The 19,105-nt window shown below is 41.6% G+C and overlaps 1 protein-coding gene across 8 annotated transcripts; it reads right to left on the bottom strand.

Moving 5' to 3' along the window:
- Positions 1-275: 275 nt before the first annotated feature.
- On the bottom strand, positions 276-18,915 carry TRMT2A (tRNA methyltransferase 2 homolog A). Of its 8 annotated transcripts, none has more exons than XM_039504844.1 (12): positions 18,809-18,915; positions 17,180-17,809; positions 15,841-15,949; positions 15,038-15,219; positions 12,947-13,061; positions 11,328-11,443; positions 10,252-10,363; positions 5,231-5,353; positions 3,854-3,929; positions 2,570-2,686; positions 2,271-2,367; positions 276-1,918 (listed from the first exon to the last, which is right to left on the bottom strand). In XM_039504844.1, the coding sequence occupies exons 1-12, from the start codon at positions 18,913-18,915 to the stop codon at positions 1,663-1,665; spliced, it is 2,040 nt and encodes a 679-aa protein (XP_039360778.1). In that variant the 3' UTR covers positions 276-1,662. The 8 variants fall into 8 exon arrangements, with proteins under 8 accessions (XP_039360778.1, XP_039360784.1, XP_039360779.1 ...); XM_039504850.1 differs by lacking the exon at positions 18,809-18,915 and adding an exon at positions 18,609-18,761; XM_039504845.1 differs by lacking the exon at positions 18,809-18,915 and adding an exon at positions 18,557-18,758.
- Positions 18,916-19,105: the final 190 nt, after the last annotated feature.

Here is a 19,105-nt window from a genome sequence, read left to right as displayed (position 1 = left end):
GAGGGCCCCCCACAATTTTTAAAAGTTTGTACCTCTCCTGGAAAGCAGTAACCCCACCCTGCAAATCCCAGCTGTTGCTCCAGCAGCTGCTATGCAGGGAGAAGGCCCAGCCACACCACATGCCTGAGCAGGGGCAGCAAACCCAGGAACCACAGCCTCCCCATGCAGCCACACTGCAAGTTGGGCTCTGATGGGTTTCACCATTCGTAGCAGTGGCCAGCAGCCCTGCACTGCCAATTCTGCAGGGTGGGGGGAATGGAATTCTGCACAGAACATTAATTCTGCATTGCACAGCATTGCCTCAGCTGTAAGCTAAGCTCTGAGTCAGATAAAGTTTCCATGTGGTCAAAGTTACGCCTGAGAAAGCTCACATTACAGTACTCTATGCTGTAGGTGCTAGAAGAATAGTTAACCACAGTAAGGTCCATAGTTTCAGTCCTATCCTAACCTCATACCCATGTATAAATTATTCTGCTGTGGAAGTTAACTCTGCTGTCATCTTCCTCCAACATCTCTGGAAAAAAGTATTTTCTTGTGCATTTGTCTTGTTCTGAATCTTTTCTCTTTTTGAAACAGGAGTGGGGTAGTACTGAGTCCAGTCCTACTTTCACTTTATTACAGAACAAGAAAATCTCTCTCCCTTAAAAGTTGTATTGGATCTCAAACATCAGGTTCAGTTTGGCTCATAGCTCCAGTTTAACTCAGAACAATTACACTCCTGGAGGGTGATCCTTCTGCTGAAGGGGGCAACCCATTGTCTGCACCAAAACCACAGAACAGAGGTCCATTTTCTACTAGAAGTATGTAAGCTTCATGTATTTTTCAGATTACAAGCACTTTGAAGAGGGAGCTCAGAATCTCTCTCCCAATAGCACAGACTTAGTCTATGTACCAGAACAGCTGGAAAGTCTTTACAATAGTAACTAAAATTCAGGCTCACTTTAATGCAGGTTTATAATCAACTATTTGCAACTGCCAATTCAAACCAACATCCAGGCTAAGGAAAATTCAACAGTCTTTTAAAAATCAAATTTATTTAAACTGGTCTGCAAAGCAAAAGTCTCCTGTTCAATAGAATTGCCCATCTGGCAGATGGGCATTAAATGATGTTCACTATCAGCTATTTATCACTCATCTTCCATACTATTTTCAAACAAAAATTTCTTGGGCATAAAAAACAACTCTACACTCACTCAACTTTTGGAGGGAATCCACGTCTGACTCCTAGTATTATACCTGGACAGTAATTTTATGAAGAACATGCAAAATATTCAGTTCAAGTCATGCTGGTCTTACATTGAATGCATTGGGACATCTTTCAGGAGTACGTGTGCACGAGTGAAAATAGCAGGTTTTGATCCAAGTTGTCTGTAATAAGGTTGTTTTCCATGTAGGAACTGGATTGTTTTAAGCATCTTGAAGTTAAACTAATCTTTGTTCACTGAGTTGAAAAATGCTGCTGTCACTATACTTAACTGAAAGCCTTCATCAGTTGGAAGTCAGGTAATTACTATGTTGTTTCTGCTGATTCCTCAAACTGCAACATTCTTTAACTATCAAAAGTAACTTCTACCTCTTAGAAGGAAATCAATAGGTTAAGATGGTTGCCTGAGTATATATAATATATATGCATGTGCACAAACTGCCCGGCCTACCACAACATTAGGTGGAAGACAGAGTTCCTACTTTCTCTTCAGGTGGGTCAATGCTGCCATCCTGGGTAGAATCTGCTGCATTTGCATTCATGACCTGAGCTGTGTCAGGGCTTGCTTCAGTAGAGTTTCCATTTGAATGTTCTACCCTTTCAAAGAATATCAGCAGCTCACAGTGCATTGTCTGAGGGAACAGATCCACTGCCATTGCTTTAACTGGACGGAAAGGGGTTCCTTTGACTCGATTGGAGGGGGCCCGACAAAGACTTAGGAGAAAAACAAAGTATAGTATTAATTTTCCTGGACCATGAACACCAGTCTACATTTTCTAGGAAAAGCCCTTGCATCGTTGTTCGCTCCCCTTGCCTCATAGGATGATCATACATTTCAGATCTACTACTTAATCAGCTACTGGAGGGCAAGTCTTCCTCCCTCCTGCCAGGAGAGTCTGCCACCACCCAATCAAAAGTGGATCTCCTAACGCAAGGTCAAGTCCTGCTATACAATCCTATAGCTAATATGATTAATCTATTTGTATGCAAAAAAGGAATTCAGCCTCACTTTTTTCAGGAAGCGTATTTTGCCTGCTGGCTTTACCTGACCAATTCAAAAACTTACTCCACAAAGTTGTTCATGGCAGCTCTGGGATTGCAGGATACATAGATGAGCTTCTTCAAGCGTTCAGCTCTTCGGATTGCAAGAATGACTTTAGAATCTAGGTGACAAATTAAGAAAGTTGTTTGCCAGTAGTGTATGTTACTATATTTGCAGAAAATTTTTTAAACTTGAGCATAAAGGTTGTCCTGTTAATATTACAAGCCTGTTTCAAGTTTTCTCCTAACAATCAGCTGATTTCATTCTGTTAAAATCATTCTACTAAAGTATCCGTTAAATAAGACCTAAGTAAATAAACTTACGTAGTCCTGCCCGAGGTGGATCTACAATTGTAATCAGGTTGTGTGAAGCTAATAAGTTAATTAAAGAAGGAACAATGTCTTCAGCCTTTCCACAATGAAATTCAATGTTATTCAGATCTGAGAAATGTAGATATAAAAATAAAGAACTGATGTGAAATTTCTGTATAATCAAAACATCTTTTAAATTAGTGTGCACACATAAGTAGGTAGAGTTACTAGGTAAATTGTTCTTACAGTGTTTTGCATATAGAAATGCCAATATTTGATGCCTTGGGACAAACTATGGATTGACTTTTGCAGGTGTTGCCATCAGTATAATATTCAAGCAGACATACTAAAGCTATTGTGTTTAAATAACCTATTATTGTGCCTGAGAGCTAATATACAACTTGAAAATCACCATAAATAATGAATGACTATTGTAATCATGCATTAAAATTCTGTGTCAAGGAAGTTCTCCCTCTTTTTAATGTGCCATCATTAAACGTTATGGTACATTGTTTAACACTATGTTGTCAAATGAGCAATTTGCTGATTAAGTATAACTGGAAAATTATATTGCTTAAGTTATTTTTAAAATTCATCATCATCATCATCACCACTCCCATAACAGCACTGGTCATTGGGACACCATCATTGATAAGCAACCAACCAACCAACCAACCATCTCCACCCTTGACGATTGTGTTTCAGTGCTTGAGTCGCCACAAAGTCCATTCCTGTCCATTCTTATGTTGTCAATCCATCTCTTCTGTCTACCGCTTCTTCTCTTCCCCTGTACTGTCCCTTGGAGGATGATCTCGGATAGGCCAGATGATCTTGTTACATGGCCGTATCACTTCAGCTTGCACTTCTTCATGGTTGTCAGGAGGTCTTCATTTGACCCAGCGTGTTGGGTGATGATGTTGCGGACCTCTTCATTAGTGATGTGGTCCAAGTAGGAGATGCCCAGAGTTTTACAAAAGTATCATCTCCACTACCTGTATTTTCCATTCATGTTCTGCCATAAGGGTCCATGTCTCACGTACATACAGAACAACAATACACCTGGCACCTCCTGGGAATCTCTGAGGTCAGATTTTTAAAATTAATCTATTAACTTCAGTGGATTTTTATCAATGGGAATATCTGATAGAAATAATTACAGCTTTCAAGTAATTAATTCAGGCTGGAATTTTCAGATGAAAATAAGGAAGTTAGGCAATTTCAATGGAAATCAGGTGCTTAACTCTTATATTCCTTATAAACAAAGAATCTAGCAGTTACACACACAACTTTACCAACCATTAATTTGAGCATTCACTTTGGCATCCTCCACAGCTTCTTGACAGAGTTCGATTCCAATAACTTTCTTCACTTTCTGTGGAATCAAAGAAAAAAGATCAGTGGGTCCAACAGGGTGTGACACATGCTTGATGACACAAGTACCAGACTGGAGGAAAACTGAGGGTGATTGTCATGCATCAGTAATTCCTGCCACAGCACAGGCTTTAGAAGTTTATTTCCTCAGTTTACCCGAGGAAGAAAAAAGCACTACCTTTACAGCAGTTATAAAAATAAAATAAAAAAAGCAAGTGGTGAGTAAACTAGTAGAGTATCTTCAGAGCTTGTCTTGATGACCAAACAGTGCACAGCAATCTGGGGTATAATCTACAGCACACAACATGCTAGTGCGCTGTCTGTGGACACTGCTCCTGTGCACTAAAAGTTCAATATTGTGTAATGATCTCATTTCAAAGCAGAATAGATCAATGCACACAAGGGAACTAGGCACCTGCAGTAGCAGGGTCTACACAGACAGGGCCCAGCATGCTACTGCGGTGTAGATTTACACTAATTTGCTGTGCACTAATTGTTCCTCTAGACAAGCCCTCAGACTGTTCAGTAGATAAGGATAGGTGGAAAGACTTCCTTTGACTTCCCCACCTCCACATATAGGCAGACATTTTAGTCATGCTCAATTTATTCTTAAATATATATCTCCCTCACTGCCAGCCCTGCAAACTCTGCCTTAGAGTGAAACAGAATTCTTTCCACTGTGTGCATAATTACCAGTAATAAGAAATTATGATGACTAAATTAGGCTCTCAATTATGTGTGCACAACTTTATAGCTGTCAATGGTTTTCCACAGATGTAACTGAGTAGGACTTAGTAAATAATTATGTTGCTGCATAAAATGGAAAAGAGTCCAGCTCAGTCAGTCAGTTTTAGCTGTACTGTTTCTAGAAATATTTTTAAAAAAACCTGTCACTAAAGTAGATCTGTCTTTGAATATATGCAGAGACAGGGAAAGTTAATGAATAAAGCATCCTTTTTACAGTCACTTTTCAAAATATGAACTACACCTTCATGTACTTTTGACAATGAAAGTTGTGTCAGTTGCTATGAAGTTAATTGAAATTAAGTTATGTGGGACTTTTCAAATCTAATAAAGGAAATGTAGCCAGAATATCTAGCAGGGAAACATTTATTTATGTCCAGAATTAAGTCAACTTCCTAAAGCACTGGCAATAGCAAAGTGCAATAACTTGATTTAAGCATTTTCCTCAGTTAAATGCAATATGAGAGATCTGCAACTTAACTTTCAAGTTCATTTTATGACTCACTGTATTAATTTAATTTGATTTGCTGAACAATACATTTAAGGCAAATGGCTCACCTTTGCCAGTGAAATTCCAATTGTTCCTGTTCCACAGCAAATATCAAGTACGGTGCTATCTTGGTTCAGCTGGGCCCAGTCTCTAATGGCTTTATAGAGAACCTCTGCAGCCTGTGTATTTACCTATGGAATTCCAACACAAATGTTCCCCTTTGTTACAACAGCAAAGGTAGTAAAACCAATACTGTACTTAAACAATATTAAATCCCTTTTATGAAAACGTGCTTCCCCCTTCCTCATCTCTAACACACTTATTAAAATAAGCCAACTTTTCATGTAAAGTTCAAAGCAGAATTGTACTGACAGCATGAGACAGCAAATCAAAGTTTATCTCTAGCAACAGCAAGATATACAACTGGCCCAACAGACCAGGACTTATTCAAGGCTTCGACCAAAGTTACCGAACTTGACCAAAGTTTAAAAAAAAAAAACCCTATATAACTCCTTCGCATATTTGGATGTTGCTTTGGTATAAATTCAAACATGTAATACAGCATACGCTTAAGGCACTAAATAAATGTCGTGTTTGTTGGACATCAAAATTAGAGGGGACAGCAAACACAGGAGAACAGGGCCAAACTGCAGGCAATGAAGAGACAAATCTATGTTAAAGGTCAATTCCTACCCAGGGAGAGGAAACAAACGAAACAAAAAAATACTCCACATACGGAAATAGGAGGACATACCCATGTAACTACATCCATCACCTTGTCTCATTAATGCTGCCTGCCTTAATATTACTTTTCCTGTAACCAAGTGTAGTTATGGAAGGTATGGAATCAAGACTGGAGTCAGGGAAAAAAAGAGTTGTCCAGGTCAGTACCTTTAACCTAGAAAATGGTCTACATTAAGAAGAAGGTAAGAACTTAATAGCTTAAGATTTCAAGTGAGGAATAAAAACGCAACTATAAGATCTCCTTAAAGCACGTGTCATTCCCAATTTCTAAAGGAAGTTAGTTACATGCAATCTAAGGTGAAAAATATTCTCCTTCCCCTAATGCTAGCACTAACTTTATTTCCCCTCCCCTCCAAATGTTTTGTTAAACTAACATTACCTCTTCTGTGTTTTCAGACAAGCAATTTATTTGTTGAGGCTTAAGTGTTTGCTGGAAGAAAATTTGGAATACAACATTTGTAGTATATTTCCCAATGGGCAACTGTACTACTTCTTCAAGGAGTGTCCATGTGGGTGCTCCACTGTAGGTGAATCTGCATCCCTGCACCTGCGATTGGAGAATTTCAGTAGCAGTGACCGCTTGGGTCACATGTGCTGTCCCTGTCTCACGTCATCTCTGATGTTTACATAGTGCTTTGTGACCCCCACCTCCGCAGTTCCTTCTCTACCACAGAGTCCCTAGCAGGAGATTCCAAAGAAGAAGGGTGGACAGTGGAGCACCCACAGGGACAACGATCTCGAAAAACCTGTTATTGCACTCGGTGAGTAACAGTCCCTTCTTCGAGTGTCTTTGTGGATGCTCCACGGAGTGCAGAGCAGTGCCCCTCATTGGAAGGAAGGAGCTTCGGAGTTGAATTTATGAAGGATGATAAAACAGAGTCTCAGCAAAGCATCCGATGTCGAGTTCTGCTCTATTGCATAGTGCTCTGTGAACATGTGGGCTGATGCCTAATAGTTGGAGGCAGGTCCTGGCCGATGTCTACGGGCTGGTTTGTGTTTAGTGATCAGATTAACTAGATCAACAAATCTGTGTGGTGGGATGGAGATTAATTGGACTGAATAGCCAGTCTCGATTTCTAATACCCATTTGTCTGACATGATACTCTGCCACGCTGGGTGGAATGGGGTCAGACAGTCTCCAAAAGGATGGATGGTTGTAGATGGTTCCAGCACTTGAAAATGGGGGAGGCATCTTGGGTCCTCAACCAAACCCTCAAAATTGCTGTTTCGAGCGGAGTTGCTGGGATGGCTGAGATAGGAGTGGTCTATGTCTTGTAGCCCTCTGTCTATGCCTCAGTGGTTGTACGTATGGCACAGATTCGTATGGCACAGGTTGTTTGTTGCAGTGAGTAATATTTCCCTTGCTTCTTTCTCTGTGTGGGTGTATAGATGCCTACAGACCAAAGAGTCACACTTGAATCTTTTAGGGTGTGAAGCAACTTGATCTTAGCTGAGAACAGCTTTAGTCCCTCAAATGGGAGATCCTCCACAGTGGGCTGTATCTCTTGGGGAACCCAGAAAGGTGGAGCCAGGAAGCCTGGTGCATGACTATGGATGTAGCAATGGATTGTACCACTGTGTCTGCCGAGTCCAGTGAGGTTTTTATGGCTGTTTGAGCAAGAATGTGGCCCTCCAAGATGACTGCTTTAAATTGCTCTTTTTTGTCCTAAGGGAGATGAGATAATAAATTTGGACATTTTTGAATAATTTGAGTGGTTTCACATTTGGCTATGAGTGCCTCATAATTGGCAATTCTGAATTGTAGGATCACTGCTGAGTAGGTCTTAGGCCCAAAGAGGTCTAACCACCTTCAGTTCCTATGACACGGGGTGCATCAGGATTGATGTTGTCTGCCCTGTTCATTCACACCCTCTACCACCAGAGAGTTTGGTGTGGGATCTGAGAACAAAAATTCCAGCCCCTAGGAGGGGATGTAATATTTTTTGTCTGCTCTTTTACAAGTGGGTGAAATTGTTGCTGGAGTCTGCCAGATGGTCTTGGCTGGATCTATGCACCTCGTTATAACGAAAGCAATCTTGAATGAAGTTGACGTTTATAAAATGTCCAACAGCTTGTGTTGAGACTCTGCAACTTCTTCCAGTGGTATTTCTAATGAGTTCACAATCCTGTTAAACTCCTCTTGGAATTGTTTAAAATCATCACCCGTCGTGGATGGTGGGGGCAAGACTGCTTCGTCCAGAGGAGAAGAAGAAATTAGTAGCTGAGGTGACCTCCTGATCTGAAGTCTTCTCCAACCCTTCGATCACCTCTTCCGCAGGATCAGAGGATCCAGGTATTGAGGGTGATGAAGAATGTCTATCTCTCCCTGTGAGTACTAGATGGCTTAGAGCAGGGGTTCTCAAACTGGGTCGGGAACCCCTCGGGAGGTCGCAAGCTGTCAGCCTCCACCCCAAACCCCGCTTTGCCTCCAGCATTTATAATGGTGTTAAATGTATTTAAAAGCATTTTAATTGATGGGGGGGGGGTTGCACTCAGAGGCTTGCTATAGAATCATAGAATATCAGGGTTGGAAGGGACCTCAGGAGGTCATCTAGTCCAACCACCTGCTCAAAGCAGGACCAATCCCCAGACAGATTTTTGCCCCAGATCCTTAAATGGCCCTCTCAAGGATTGAACTCACAACCCTGGGTTTAGCAGGCCAATGCTCAAACCACTGAGCTATCCCCCCCATGTGAAAGGGGTCCCCAGTAAAAATGTTTGAGAATCACTGGTTTAGAGTAACATTGTCAGTACGCCGCCCATGGATCCCAGTTGGATCACTGTGGCAGGAATGGCATTGGTGGGGATATCCTTGGATGTGTATACCACCCATGGGTTTCGGTCATGGGATGGTATTCAGGATGTTCTGGTGGACCCAATCTGGTGGCTGTCTGCATGGAGAAGAAGTGGTGTGATGAGTAGATCTCCCCTTCCTCCTCACCACTGGAGAAGGGAGGAGCTGATCTGGATGGTGGTGTAACTTGGCATGGTACCGATCATGCTGGAGTAACATCACTAGGAGTTGGAGAGATTCCAGTGCTGAAGAGACTAGCAGGTCTTTGTGCAAGAAAAACTATCGCGGTACCGAGGAAGTTGTTGGCATCACCAATGAGACTGCAGCGGTTGTCGGTACTGATGAATGCACGCTATGCATTATATAGAGGCAGAAGGTGGCGCCATAAACAGTCGTGCTTCTGAGCTGCTTTTGGTGATGCATGTTTGAGTGGCTCCAGCACTACCATGAAAGGGAGGATAAGTTTCCCTCTGCTCTTCCTCTCCAAACCTGCCCACTTAGGGTCTTTGGCTGTCACAGTACCAGGTTTTTTGAAGAGTGTTCTTTGCTCTATGAGGGTAATAAGGAATGTCTGTCAGATGCTGTTGCTGGAGACTGATGTCTAGGAAGAGTCCATAATCCTAGATTGGAAGCCAGGTGCACAGACTTCTCCATCAAAAGAAGCTTTGGCTCAAGGTTCCTTGCTTTTCTGGTGCAGAGTATTAAGATTATGACAATGGAACACTTCTGCAGAACGTGTGAGGGAGGATATGTATACTATACTAAGGGGTAACTGGGAATAATGACGAAAATACCTAATCTACTAAAAAAAATTTTTTTTTAAATAAAGAAAAATAAACAGGGAAGAGAAGGTAGCTAAACTGACTAACTGAGCGCTATAACTACTAAGGCTAAATCTAATTTTTAAGATAAAGGCAAGCTTGGAGGCACTTCCAATTGCTCCATCTCCAGCCAAGAGCACTAGAAAAGAAACTGAGAAGGGTTTGGTCGCACAGTGCTAGGTAAACACCAGAGATGGCGCGAGACAAGGACAGTGCATGTGTGCCCCAAACGAGCACTGCTACTCAAATTCTCCAATCGCAGGTGCAGAATACAGATTCATCTAAAGTGGAGCACCCCAGGGACAACCATCCCGAAGAACTTCAGTTATTGCACATGGTGAGTAACCAACCTTCTCTTCTGTTCTATTCAGACTGCTAACACAGAATGTGTCAGATACCAAAGTGTAGTACAAAAAAATCCCATTAAACATTCACTTCAGCTAAAATGCTGAAACTAAATATTTAATATAGCAAAAACTGGTATTCATCCACTAAAAATTATTTTCAGTTACGTCAGATTTATGTAATTATGGAGTTTAGATCGCTCAGTATATTTCTGCAGCCTCTTTGTCCATGCAGCATTTTTTCTGCAGTATTAGCCATCTTACTGTTCTTAGCCAAATATTTTGTTAGAAATGTTTAAAAATCTTAATGCAGTAATTTAAGCAGTCCATCTTATTACTTCAGCTCTAATAAAATTTAATTTAGCAGAACTCAATACCAACATTACTTGGAAAAATGCATGGGGGGAAATTCTAAACTTTAGACCAAGAAGCTCTTCATATATGTACTTATCACCAGCCAAATGTTGTAAGGGCAAGTCTTCACGATTGGGTGATTTTCTGAAAGAAAAAAGCCACCAAACACATTACAGCAGGTTTTAGCCATGGCCACTTATAGTACAGACACATTCAAGGGGGGCGGGGGAAGGAAGAGGGACACTACAAGCACGTTAACGGGACCTTTAAAAAAACAAAAAAAAAACCACCAATCCACACAGACACACAACAGTTTTAAAAACAGAAGTATGTTGGTTTCTGACCTTACATTTGCTGATTTTCTATTTTTACTAGTGAGAATTGGGCATCACTATTAGCACACATAGGAAGCCTAGCAAAGTTAGTGAAGAATAATTTAGTTGGACATAGAGCTGATTGTACAATATTGTATAATTATTTTGCTTCACTGTAGCAGGATGAGGCCTATCAATGCAACGATTAAACAATTCACAGGCTGTTGTTAAGGAAAGCTGTAAAATATCTTAAGACCAAAAGTTTTGTCTTACTGTCCAATTTTCTGTTCTCAGAGGGTATATCTGCCATTGTACAGAGGCAGAAAGAGGAGGCATTTATTGTTTCTGGAAAAATAAAATGGGGTCCTCAGGCAAAAGAAGAGAGATTGCTCTGTGAAGGACAGAGATGAAGAGAGCAAAAGCAGACAGAAACTGACAAGAAAGGAAGGAGGTGGGGAGAGCAGGAGAAGTGTCCCAGAAAATTTCTTCCTGGGTCCTCCACAACAAAACAAAAAAGGTATCCCTTCCTGTGACAGCCCCTAACTAGCCAGGTTTATCCGATACAAAGCTCTAACTGCCTTTATCCAATAAAAAAGGGCACTTAATCCACAAGTAGAGAAACAAGTTATGACACAGAAAACCATAAAATATTAGGAGTCTTTTGCATGGAGAATGTAAATAATTTTAGCAATAAAATAACAACACTGCTACTCTTTCTATATTCATTGCTATGCAGAGTGGTAGTTACAGGAGAAATGCCACTTAAGCTTTCCTTTACAGGTACAAAAACTTACCTCTGCCCTTCCTCTACAAAGTAAAGAGAGGTGACCCCACTCTCCTTTCCAGTTCCTTCTGTAAAGTATTTTGCCAGTGAGGTTCTCAGGTCAACAAGCTCTTCTTTACTTAATTTCTAGACATTCCAATTGAAAGGAAGATGTGATTATGTGTTTGGTTATTTTCCAACACTTTAATTTAGTATTTGTTCTGTTCAGTTTTATTCATTTGCTTGTGTATTGAGAGGCAAATATTTATATATGGAAGTGTTGTCTAGGAACAAAAAATATCAAACAATGATTCTAATTACTGTATTATTTTGTATGGGACATTAAATGGACATTAAATGGACATAGCTTGGGTTTTATAAGAGTCATGTGGCTACAAATGGCGTTAACTAGTGGGACATCCTTATTCCAGCCTGGCCTATGTAAAAGGCCCAAACCTTCCTCTATACATTCTCCCAGATTCTGTAGGGGAGTGGACTCTAGTCATTAAACTCTTCTGCCTCATCTCCTTCTGCTCCAATCTGCTACCCCTCCTATGCCTGCTCCTGTTGTCAGCTCCTTCCCATCAGCCCCTCCAGTCTTCTGCCTCCATCGACTCTTGACCATTCCCCCCACCCTCATGCCTCCTGCTCTTAACTCCTTTCCTCGGTCCACTTTTTCCTCACCCCTGTGTATTTGAGTCAGGCTCCTCCTCCATGCTATCGGGGCACCAGTGGCATGGGGCACTGAGTATTGCTCATTTCATGCCCTTGCCACAGTGGCCCCCAGGCAGCCAAGAAGAGCAAGTCCTGCTTGGCCCAAGATAGAGAATGCTCAATAGCTCTGTGGGGACGCACATGTTCAGTCCAGGTGACATGTAGGAGCTGTGTGAGCATATGTGAACTGAGATTTTTTAGAAGCTAGCAAGCTGGACAAATTTGAGCAAATTATCACAGATGATAGAAGTCACGTTCCTGAAACCAAGGTGAACCTCCTGCCAAATTTCAAATCTTTGCTCCAAAGCATGTCAACTCTAGAGCATCTCAATTAAATGGTTTTAAGATTTCTTTTTTTTTAAACATGGGCAAAACTTATTTTCCCTAGCCTAGTTCTTGGGAATAGCTGAACCATTTTAGTTGAAACTTTAAAAAAAAAGAATCAGTGTGAGGCAGACACATGGCATAGAAAATTTCATCCCAAAACATTTAAGCATGGTAAAGTTATAAGCAACTAAAAAAAAGGGGGGGCTTTTAATGAGCAGCACTGCGCAACATTAATTGTAGATGTTGCTACCTGTAACACCCTTATACATAATACATGGTCACGCTTTGCCTAATTTTTATATGTCAAATCTTAGAGCCCTGCCCCACACAGGGATTCCATACACAAAATAACATTTCCCAGAGACATGACTATGAAGAAAGTCTTCAGATAATTTATAGTTTTCGGACAAACTGACTGAACTTTCTTTTAAAAAAAAAAATCTATAGGCTTTGTAATTAAGAGGTAGAGTAGTTATGAACATTACTCGTATTTAATCTGATAATATATAGTACTACTATCAGAGAACTTTGCTTGAGAATCAGCTAATTCATTAAACAAGTGTCCATTGCATTCAGGGTTTTTTCTTATATTATATAAAGCTTCAGTACCTGAGGATTAAAATAAACAATTGCCATGATATGACCATTTTTGCTGGTGCGGACTGTGAGCTGTTTCCAGTGACCTTCGTAGGTTTCCAGGCTGTACACTGAGTAAGGGGTTGTCCTGCAATTTTCAAAAGTTCAGTTACTGAATAGAAGAGCAACTTCTGAATGTTTAATAATTCAGGTAAGTAAAACAACTCCACCATACAATAAGGTAGAAGAAAATAAGCTGTTATTAAATTCAAAAGATTAGTTTTGACCCTTGTTGACATCTGCAAAATATACTTGTAACTGAGGGAGTTCTGGCCTGTGGTACACTATGGTGTCTGCCACAGAATTGTGGTTATCCCTGCCTCAGTTTCACTTAGTTCGTTCAGGAACAGAACCTATATCTATCAATCCTCATCTGTAACTCCAGTCCTCCAGCTGGGTTACTTGTGTCTCTCCCCTTTTGGGACCGAAAGGAGTCTGACTCTACCCAAAATTCTTCCAACCACTTTAGCAGATCATTGCTCGATAGTCCTAGATTTGGCCCTTTGTCTCAGGGCCTCTCCTAATCCCTTTTCCAGTGCTATCCCCTTTATAGGTTTCTTCCCTTCTTTCTTCAACAGGACAGAAATAAAGTCACTTAAAACAGGAACACAAAGACGAAGTTCAATATGTCTGTTATTGTTTCCACTCAGATCAGGGTTCTCAGCAGTCCTACACCCACCTGTATGAAGGTGGTACGGGACCCAGGCCCGCTCTCTCCTCTGTATCATAGCTTGGGTGGTACGATCAGTGGCTTATTCGTTTAAATCTCTTGATGTTTCCTAACTCAGGGCCTTGCAGGTACCTCCTGCCTGGTAATCTTCTCTGATCCCTTCTGGAAGAACTGGGTTTCTCTGGATGACTTCAGGTCTCACCCTGTGGAGCCCCTTCACTGTGGCTCTGTCTGTTCTGGCAGGGCTGCAGCCTTTTATCTCTATTGTTGTTAGCCTGCACATAGACTGCAAGGGAGGTCCCTTGAAGCATCTATACACCCAATCGCAATACCTTAAGGCTAAAACTCAGATCCAAGCCTTGATCATCTCTCCCCTAATGAATTCAACTTCCTCCTCCTCTCTGGTTTTCATGATTCTCACCTGTCACCCTTCACTTAATCAAAAATACAGATACAAGTATCTTCCTTCCTCAATGTTTAGATCATGTCATTGCCCTTTAAAACTTCTCAGTTTTACCTTCAGGGTTCTGCCACATCTCTATTCTCATTTCTTCAAAATCTTTTTTTGCCCTTTTCCTAACTGTTCCTTACTCAGGAGTCTCATATTTTCATCTTTGTGCCCAGGGGCGGCTCTAGGTATTTTGCTGCCCCAAGCACGGCAGGCAGGCTGCCTTCGGTGGCTTGCCTGCAGGAGGTCCCTGGTCCCGCGGATTCGGCGGCACGCCTGCAGGAGGTCCGCCGAAGCCGCAGGACCAGCGGATCCTCCGCAGGCATGCTGCCGAAGGCAACCTGCCTGCTGCCCTCGCAGCGACCGGCAGAGCGCCCCCCCGTGGCTTGCCCTCCCAGGCACGCGCTTGGCGTGCTGGTGCCTGGAACCGCCCCTGTTTGTGCCTTCCTTCAGGCTGACCTTACATGTGGAAAAGTCCCCCATTTTCTTGTATACCAAACTATCGCCCTCTGTCATTCAAATTCCTCTTTAAAAAACTCTCTTCTCTGTAAATCCTGTCAACATTAATCAACCAATTACAATGAGAACATGAGAAAACTTTAAAAGAAAAGATCTGCCCTATTTTGAGATTGGGCCATTTAATATTTTGATTTAATACTGCCTGTCCATCTTAGATCTAAATACCTTAAGGCAGTAACTGTCTTCCTCTATGTATTGCATAGTGCTGAACACACTGAAAAAGTAAAATAAAACAAATAACACATGATGAGCTATGTGTAAAAACAAAGTATAAAGGAGTTGCTACAGAATGGAACCAATTTACTTAAGTTTCAGTTCTAAAATAACCATCCAGCTCTTCAAAATGTTTCGTTTTGTACATGTTTCAAAATATTTAAGACAGCAAAAACCTTTCAGGGTAAGACATTCAGCCTAATTTAGTTCTCACCTTATGTAGTCTTGAAAAGCCTTCACTACCTTTTTGGCAACAGCAGGAATGTGAATAGTCTCAAATGGTTCCACTACAGCACAGCTTCCACCCTTGTATTTGCCAAGGCGACAACCCACAGTTTTGTCTTCTTGATTTAAACTCATTCCAATCAAAAATTCACATTTGTTGCGGTATTCAGTCTAAAATTTTAAAATAAGAAATAAAATTACCTAAGCTATATACATAGAACCTTGCATATCAACTGCTCCTGTCCTGAAACATCTGTTGTAGCACTAGCCTTAAATTTTAATTTTGTAATACTAAAGTTTAGATAGGGAATTTATTTCTTTATCAATGGCCTGAGACCCAGAATACCAAATGAGCCCATATGGAAATTTTAATTTCTGAAGAAGGGTCTAGGAATGATATTGTTGAAAGAACTTGAGTTATAGTTAGGAGGTTTTGCTATATCTGGGTAATAAATGCAAAACTCCTTTGAAAAAATCTGAAATTGTATTACAGACTAGTAAGCAAGCCTATGGAGAAAAAGCACAATCCAATATTTTTCATTTTTGTAAGGTTTCAATTCGTTTATAGCCTTTTTTTGTTTTTTTCACTCCTGATTAGTAGTTCCATTATGGTATTTATGCAAAATGTAGTAAAGCACAAGCTTCTATACACTTACTGTGGTAGCAAAAAAATCTGTAGGTTGGTAATTACCCATCAGATAGTCCCCCATCCCTCAGACCAACAGAGTTTGTTTACTTTCAGAGTGTACTACACATTATCACTCCATGCCCACAAGTTAGATTCTGAGGTACCTGTAATGGTGATGCTTTCACTCCCTCTAGTGGGCAACAGATTTTATTATACTTCTGCTTCTGTACAAACAACCAAGGTAACAGGGCTTTGTTGTTGTTTCCTATTTCCCTGCAAAAGTTAAACAGATTTACAGAAGACAAGCCTTTCAGTAAATATATGTATTTAAAACAGCTGAATCAGGTTAACTGGCTGTTATACAAAACAATACAGGACCATTTACAGACATCCAATCAGGGCTTTGGAGTGGAGCCCGGAGTAGCTCCGGAGCAGTGGAGCTGCAAGTTTTTCCCTGGAGCTGGAGCAGAGCCGTAGCACAGCTCCAAAGCCCTGCATCCAATTTTATTTTTCTTGTCTGAAAATCAAGTTATTTAATACCTGAAGGATATTCTTCCACAAGAGTCTTGTCAATGGGAAATCTAAACTGTATTTACATCTTACTGCTACTAAATGCAGATTTTAAAATCTATATAAAAATACATAAAGTAACTACAAAGTTCTAGGATAAAGCAACTGTTGATCTGTCACCCCTTGGTTGGAATCACTGTAAAAAGGGAAACAATAGAGTCCTGCAATTTTCTGTAACAACCTCCCTGACTAATTAAGGAATAATGTTGACAGGTAAAGGGAGTCTCATCCAGTCCTGCTCAAGTGAAATAATGGCTGCTGCAAAGTAGAATCTTAAGATGATGGGACCTGGGTGGGTATTTAAGCATGGAAGTGGGGAAAAATAACCTTGTCTGCTTTTATTTTTTTAAGTATCTAATGACTATCAAGGTTAAATGTTTTCTTTATATGGATAGTTATATAACTGAATGAGGCATAGCTAAAACTGTAATTTTATATTTAAAATATTTTCTTAGGAGTAATTCTTTAAAGACTAAATAAAATGTGAGAATTAAGAGTAGAAGGGTTGACAGAAGACCATCAGAATGATGTGACTGAAATCTTACATCTCACCACCTAACAGAGTTCATCCCTTATATCACTGAGAACCTGCCAATTCTAGCTTTTCAGTGGTATAAAATCTTCTTTTTTAACCTTGGTGGTTTATGGAATAATTTTCCTTAAAACCACATCCCTTAATTTAGCAGGGTCTTTTCAAACAGATTAAGTACTACAAATATCAAGTCCTATACGTTAGACCAATGTAATTTTCAAGATCTGGGGTTGAGGTGGTAATTTAAGGAAAAGCATTCTTACATATTAAAAGAGACTTACTTATACTGTTATATTTGTGTAGGGAATAGAGAAAAGGTTTACTGGATTTTAGCTATATTAATACAAATTTGTATTAAAGCTCATGAACATTAGTAAAGTACCATTACAAAAAGAAATTACTTTGTCAGTTTCTGCAGCACTTGTTCACACTCTTGCTTCTTCTTTGTCAGCTGTTCTTCATATGGTATATTCCACAAAGGCGTCACCACATCTGCTATCTGTTTACTGAGAGACTCCTCTTCACTGTCTTTTGCTAAAGCTAAACGCTTTGCTTCTCTCTGTTCAGTGTCCTCCACTTCTTTCTTCCTCTTTTTTACAATGGGATCAGCTTTAGGCTTTGCGAGCCTAACACTCAAATATCGGCTCTTCCACATGACTCCATGAAGGACTTTCATAGCTTTGTCCCTTTCCTCCTCACTTTTAAATGTCACAAATGCAAAAGTTTGTTTCCCAAAAAGTTTTATCTTATGAGGGTTAAGTCCATATTTGGCAAGAAATTTCTTTACATCATTAAAGCCAATATATTTTGGAAGGTTCTGAATTTCTACTTTATAAATCTCTGATGTAAACAAATCTCCTTTGATATATCTGTACATATCAGGGCAATTTTCTGTATTCTCTGCATGGCTACTATCTCCTTTGTCTTGCTTAATTTCCACCTCAGTCATACTTTCTTCTTCTACAGAAGGGGCCATATTTTCTTCTTCAGGGACACAGAGACTACTATTTCCTTCCATCATTTCTTCAGTCCTGTAAAGATTTCAGTTTTATAGATTTAATACTCTTTGAACGAGGACTTGTTGAAGTTAGAAAATGTTGGGAGTGTGAGCCACAATGCACCCCACCAACCCCTGCTCCCAATATGCCACAACATAGTTCCCTCACCCTGGGCTATCACCATGTGTAATCATGGCCACGCCCCTCCACTCTAACACACCACAGCATGCCATCCCCCATTACCAGCGTACCACTGCCGCACCACCACGATGCCACAATGCACAGTACCCTGCTCACATAACAGGGTGTGATGCCATTGCAGCATTCCACCCCATGCTACCCTGGTGGCAGGGCCCCATCACGGCGCACTCCCCCATGTGCCATAGCAAAGGGCCATCACCATACCCACCCCACTCGAGGCCGGGTGCCACAGTGCACAGCCCTGAAGCCACACTCCCGCGTGCCACAGCAAGGGGCCATCACCGTGGCCCACCACCTCATCCCATGTACCATGGTGCAACGACGCCGCCGCCGCCACCAGCTTGCGGCACTATCACTACACACCCCGGCACCAGGCGAGCACCCTCACCCACCCGTGCAGCACCCAGCGCACCAAGACACTAGCCTAGGGCATCCCGTCCGCGCCCCCCGGGACCACCTCAAGCTGCCACCGCATCTCAGCGCGGCTCCCTACTTCTGCGCCCAATAAGCACCTATGAGGCGAGCGTAGGCTCGGGCTCCGCCAGGAGCGGGAGGGAGCCCTCCCCCCATTACACTCACCTCCCGCCCATCTCCCCGCACGACCCGTCCCCACCTCATACTGCACACATACACCAGAGGGGGGGGGCGGGCTTCAAGGAAGGGGTGGGTCTTGCGTGACGTCACCTGGAAGCTAAAATGCCCGCGAAAAAAAGCGAACTTTTTTTCCACCCGTTTCCACAGATTCTGCCATGGAATCCGCCCATTGCATTTATAAAATCCTCCAATCCTAATAATACACGATTAAAATACCCCCCCCCTTCCAGCACACACGCAGGCGCCATCTTGAGAGTAGAGAGACGCGGGATGGTCGCCGCCATGTCGCAAAGGCTGATGGGAAACAGCCCGGGAATGGGGTAAAAAGGTTTAATTGGGGGCATCCACTCGATCTTTGGAGATAAATTTTCTTTAGACTCAGCCCGCGAGTGGGGGATGCTGTATGTATTTCGAGGGGAATTCGTGCTGTTTCCAAGACCTCGAGTGGGAGCTTGGAGAAATTGCGCGGCCGGACGCCTCGGCGTGGCTGTGATTTAGGACTATTAAAAGGCGAAGATCAGGTGGAGGGGTCAC

This window comes from Mauremys reevesii, linkage group 18 (assembly GCF_016161935.1).
Source record: "Mauremys reevesii isolate NIE-2019 linkage group 18, ASM1616193v1, whole genome shotgun sequence".
In the NCBI taxonomy this organism is placed as follows: Eukaryota; Metazoa; Chordata; order Testudines; family Geoemydidae; genus Mauremys; species Mauremys reevesii.
This window is presented reverse-complemented; position numbering and strand designations above follow the sequence as displayed.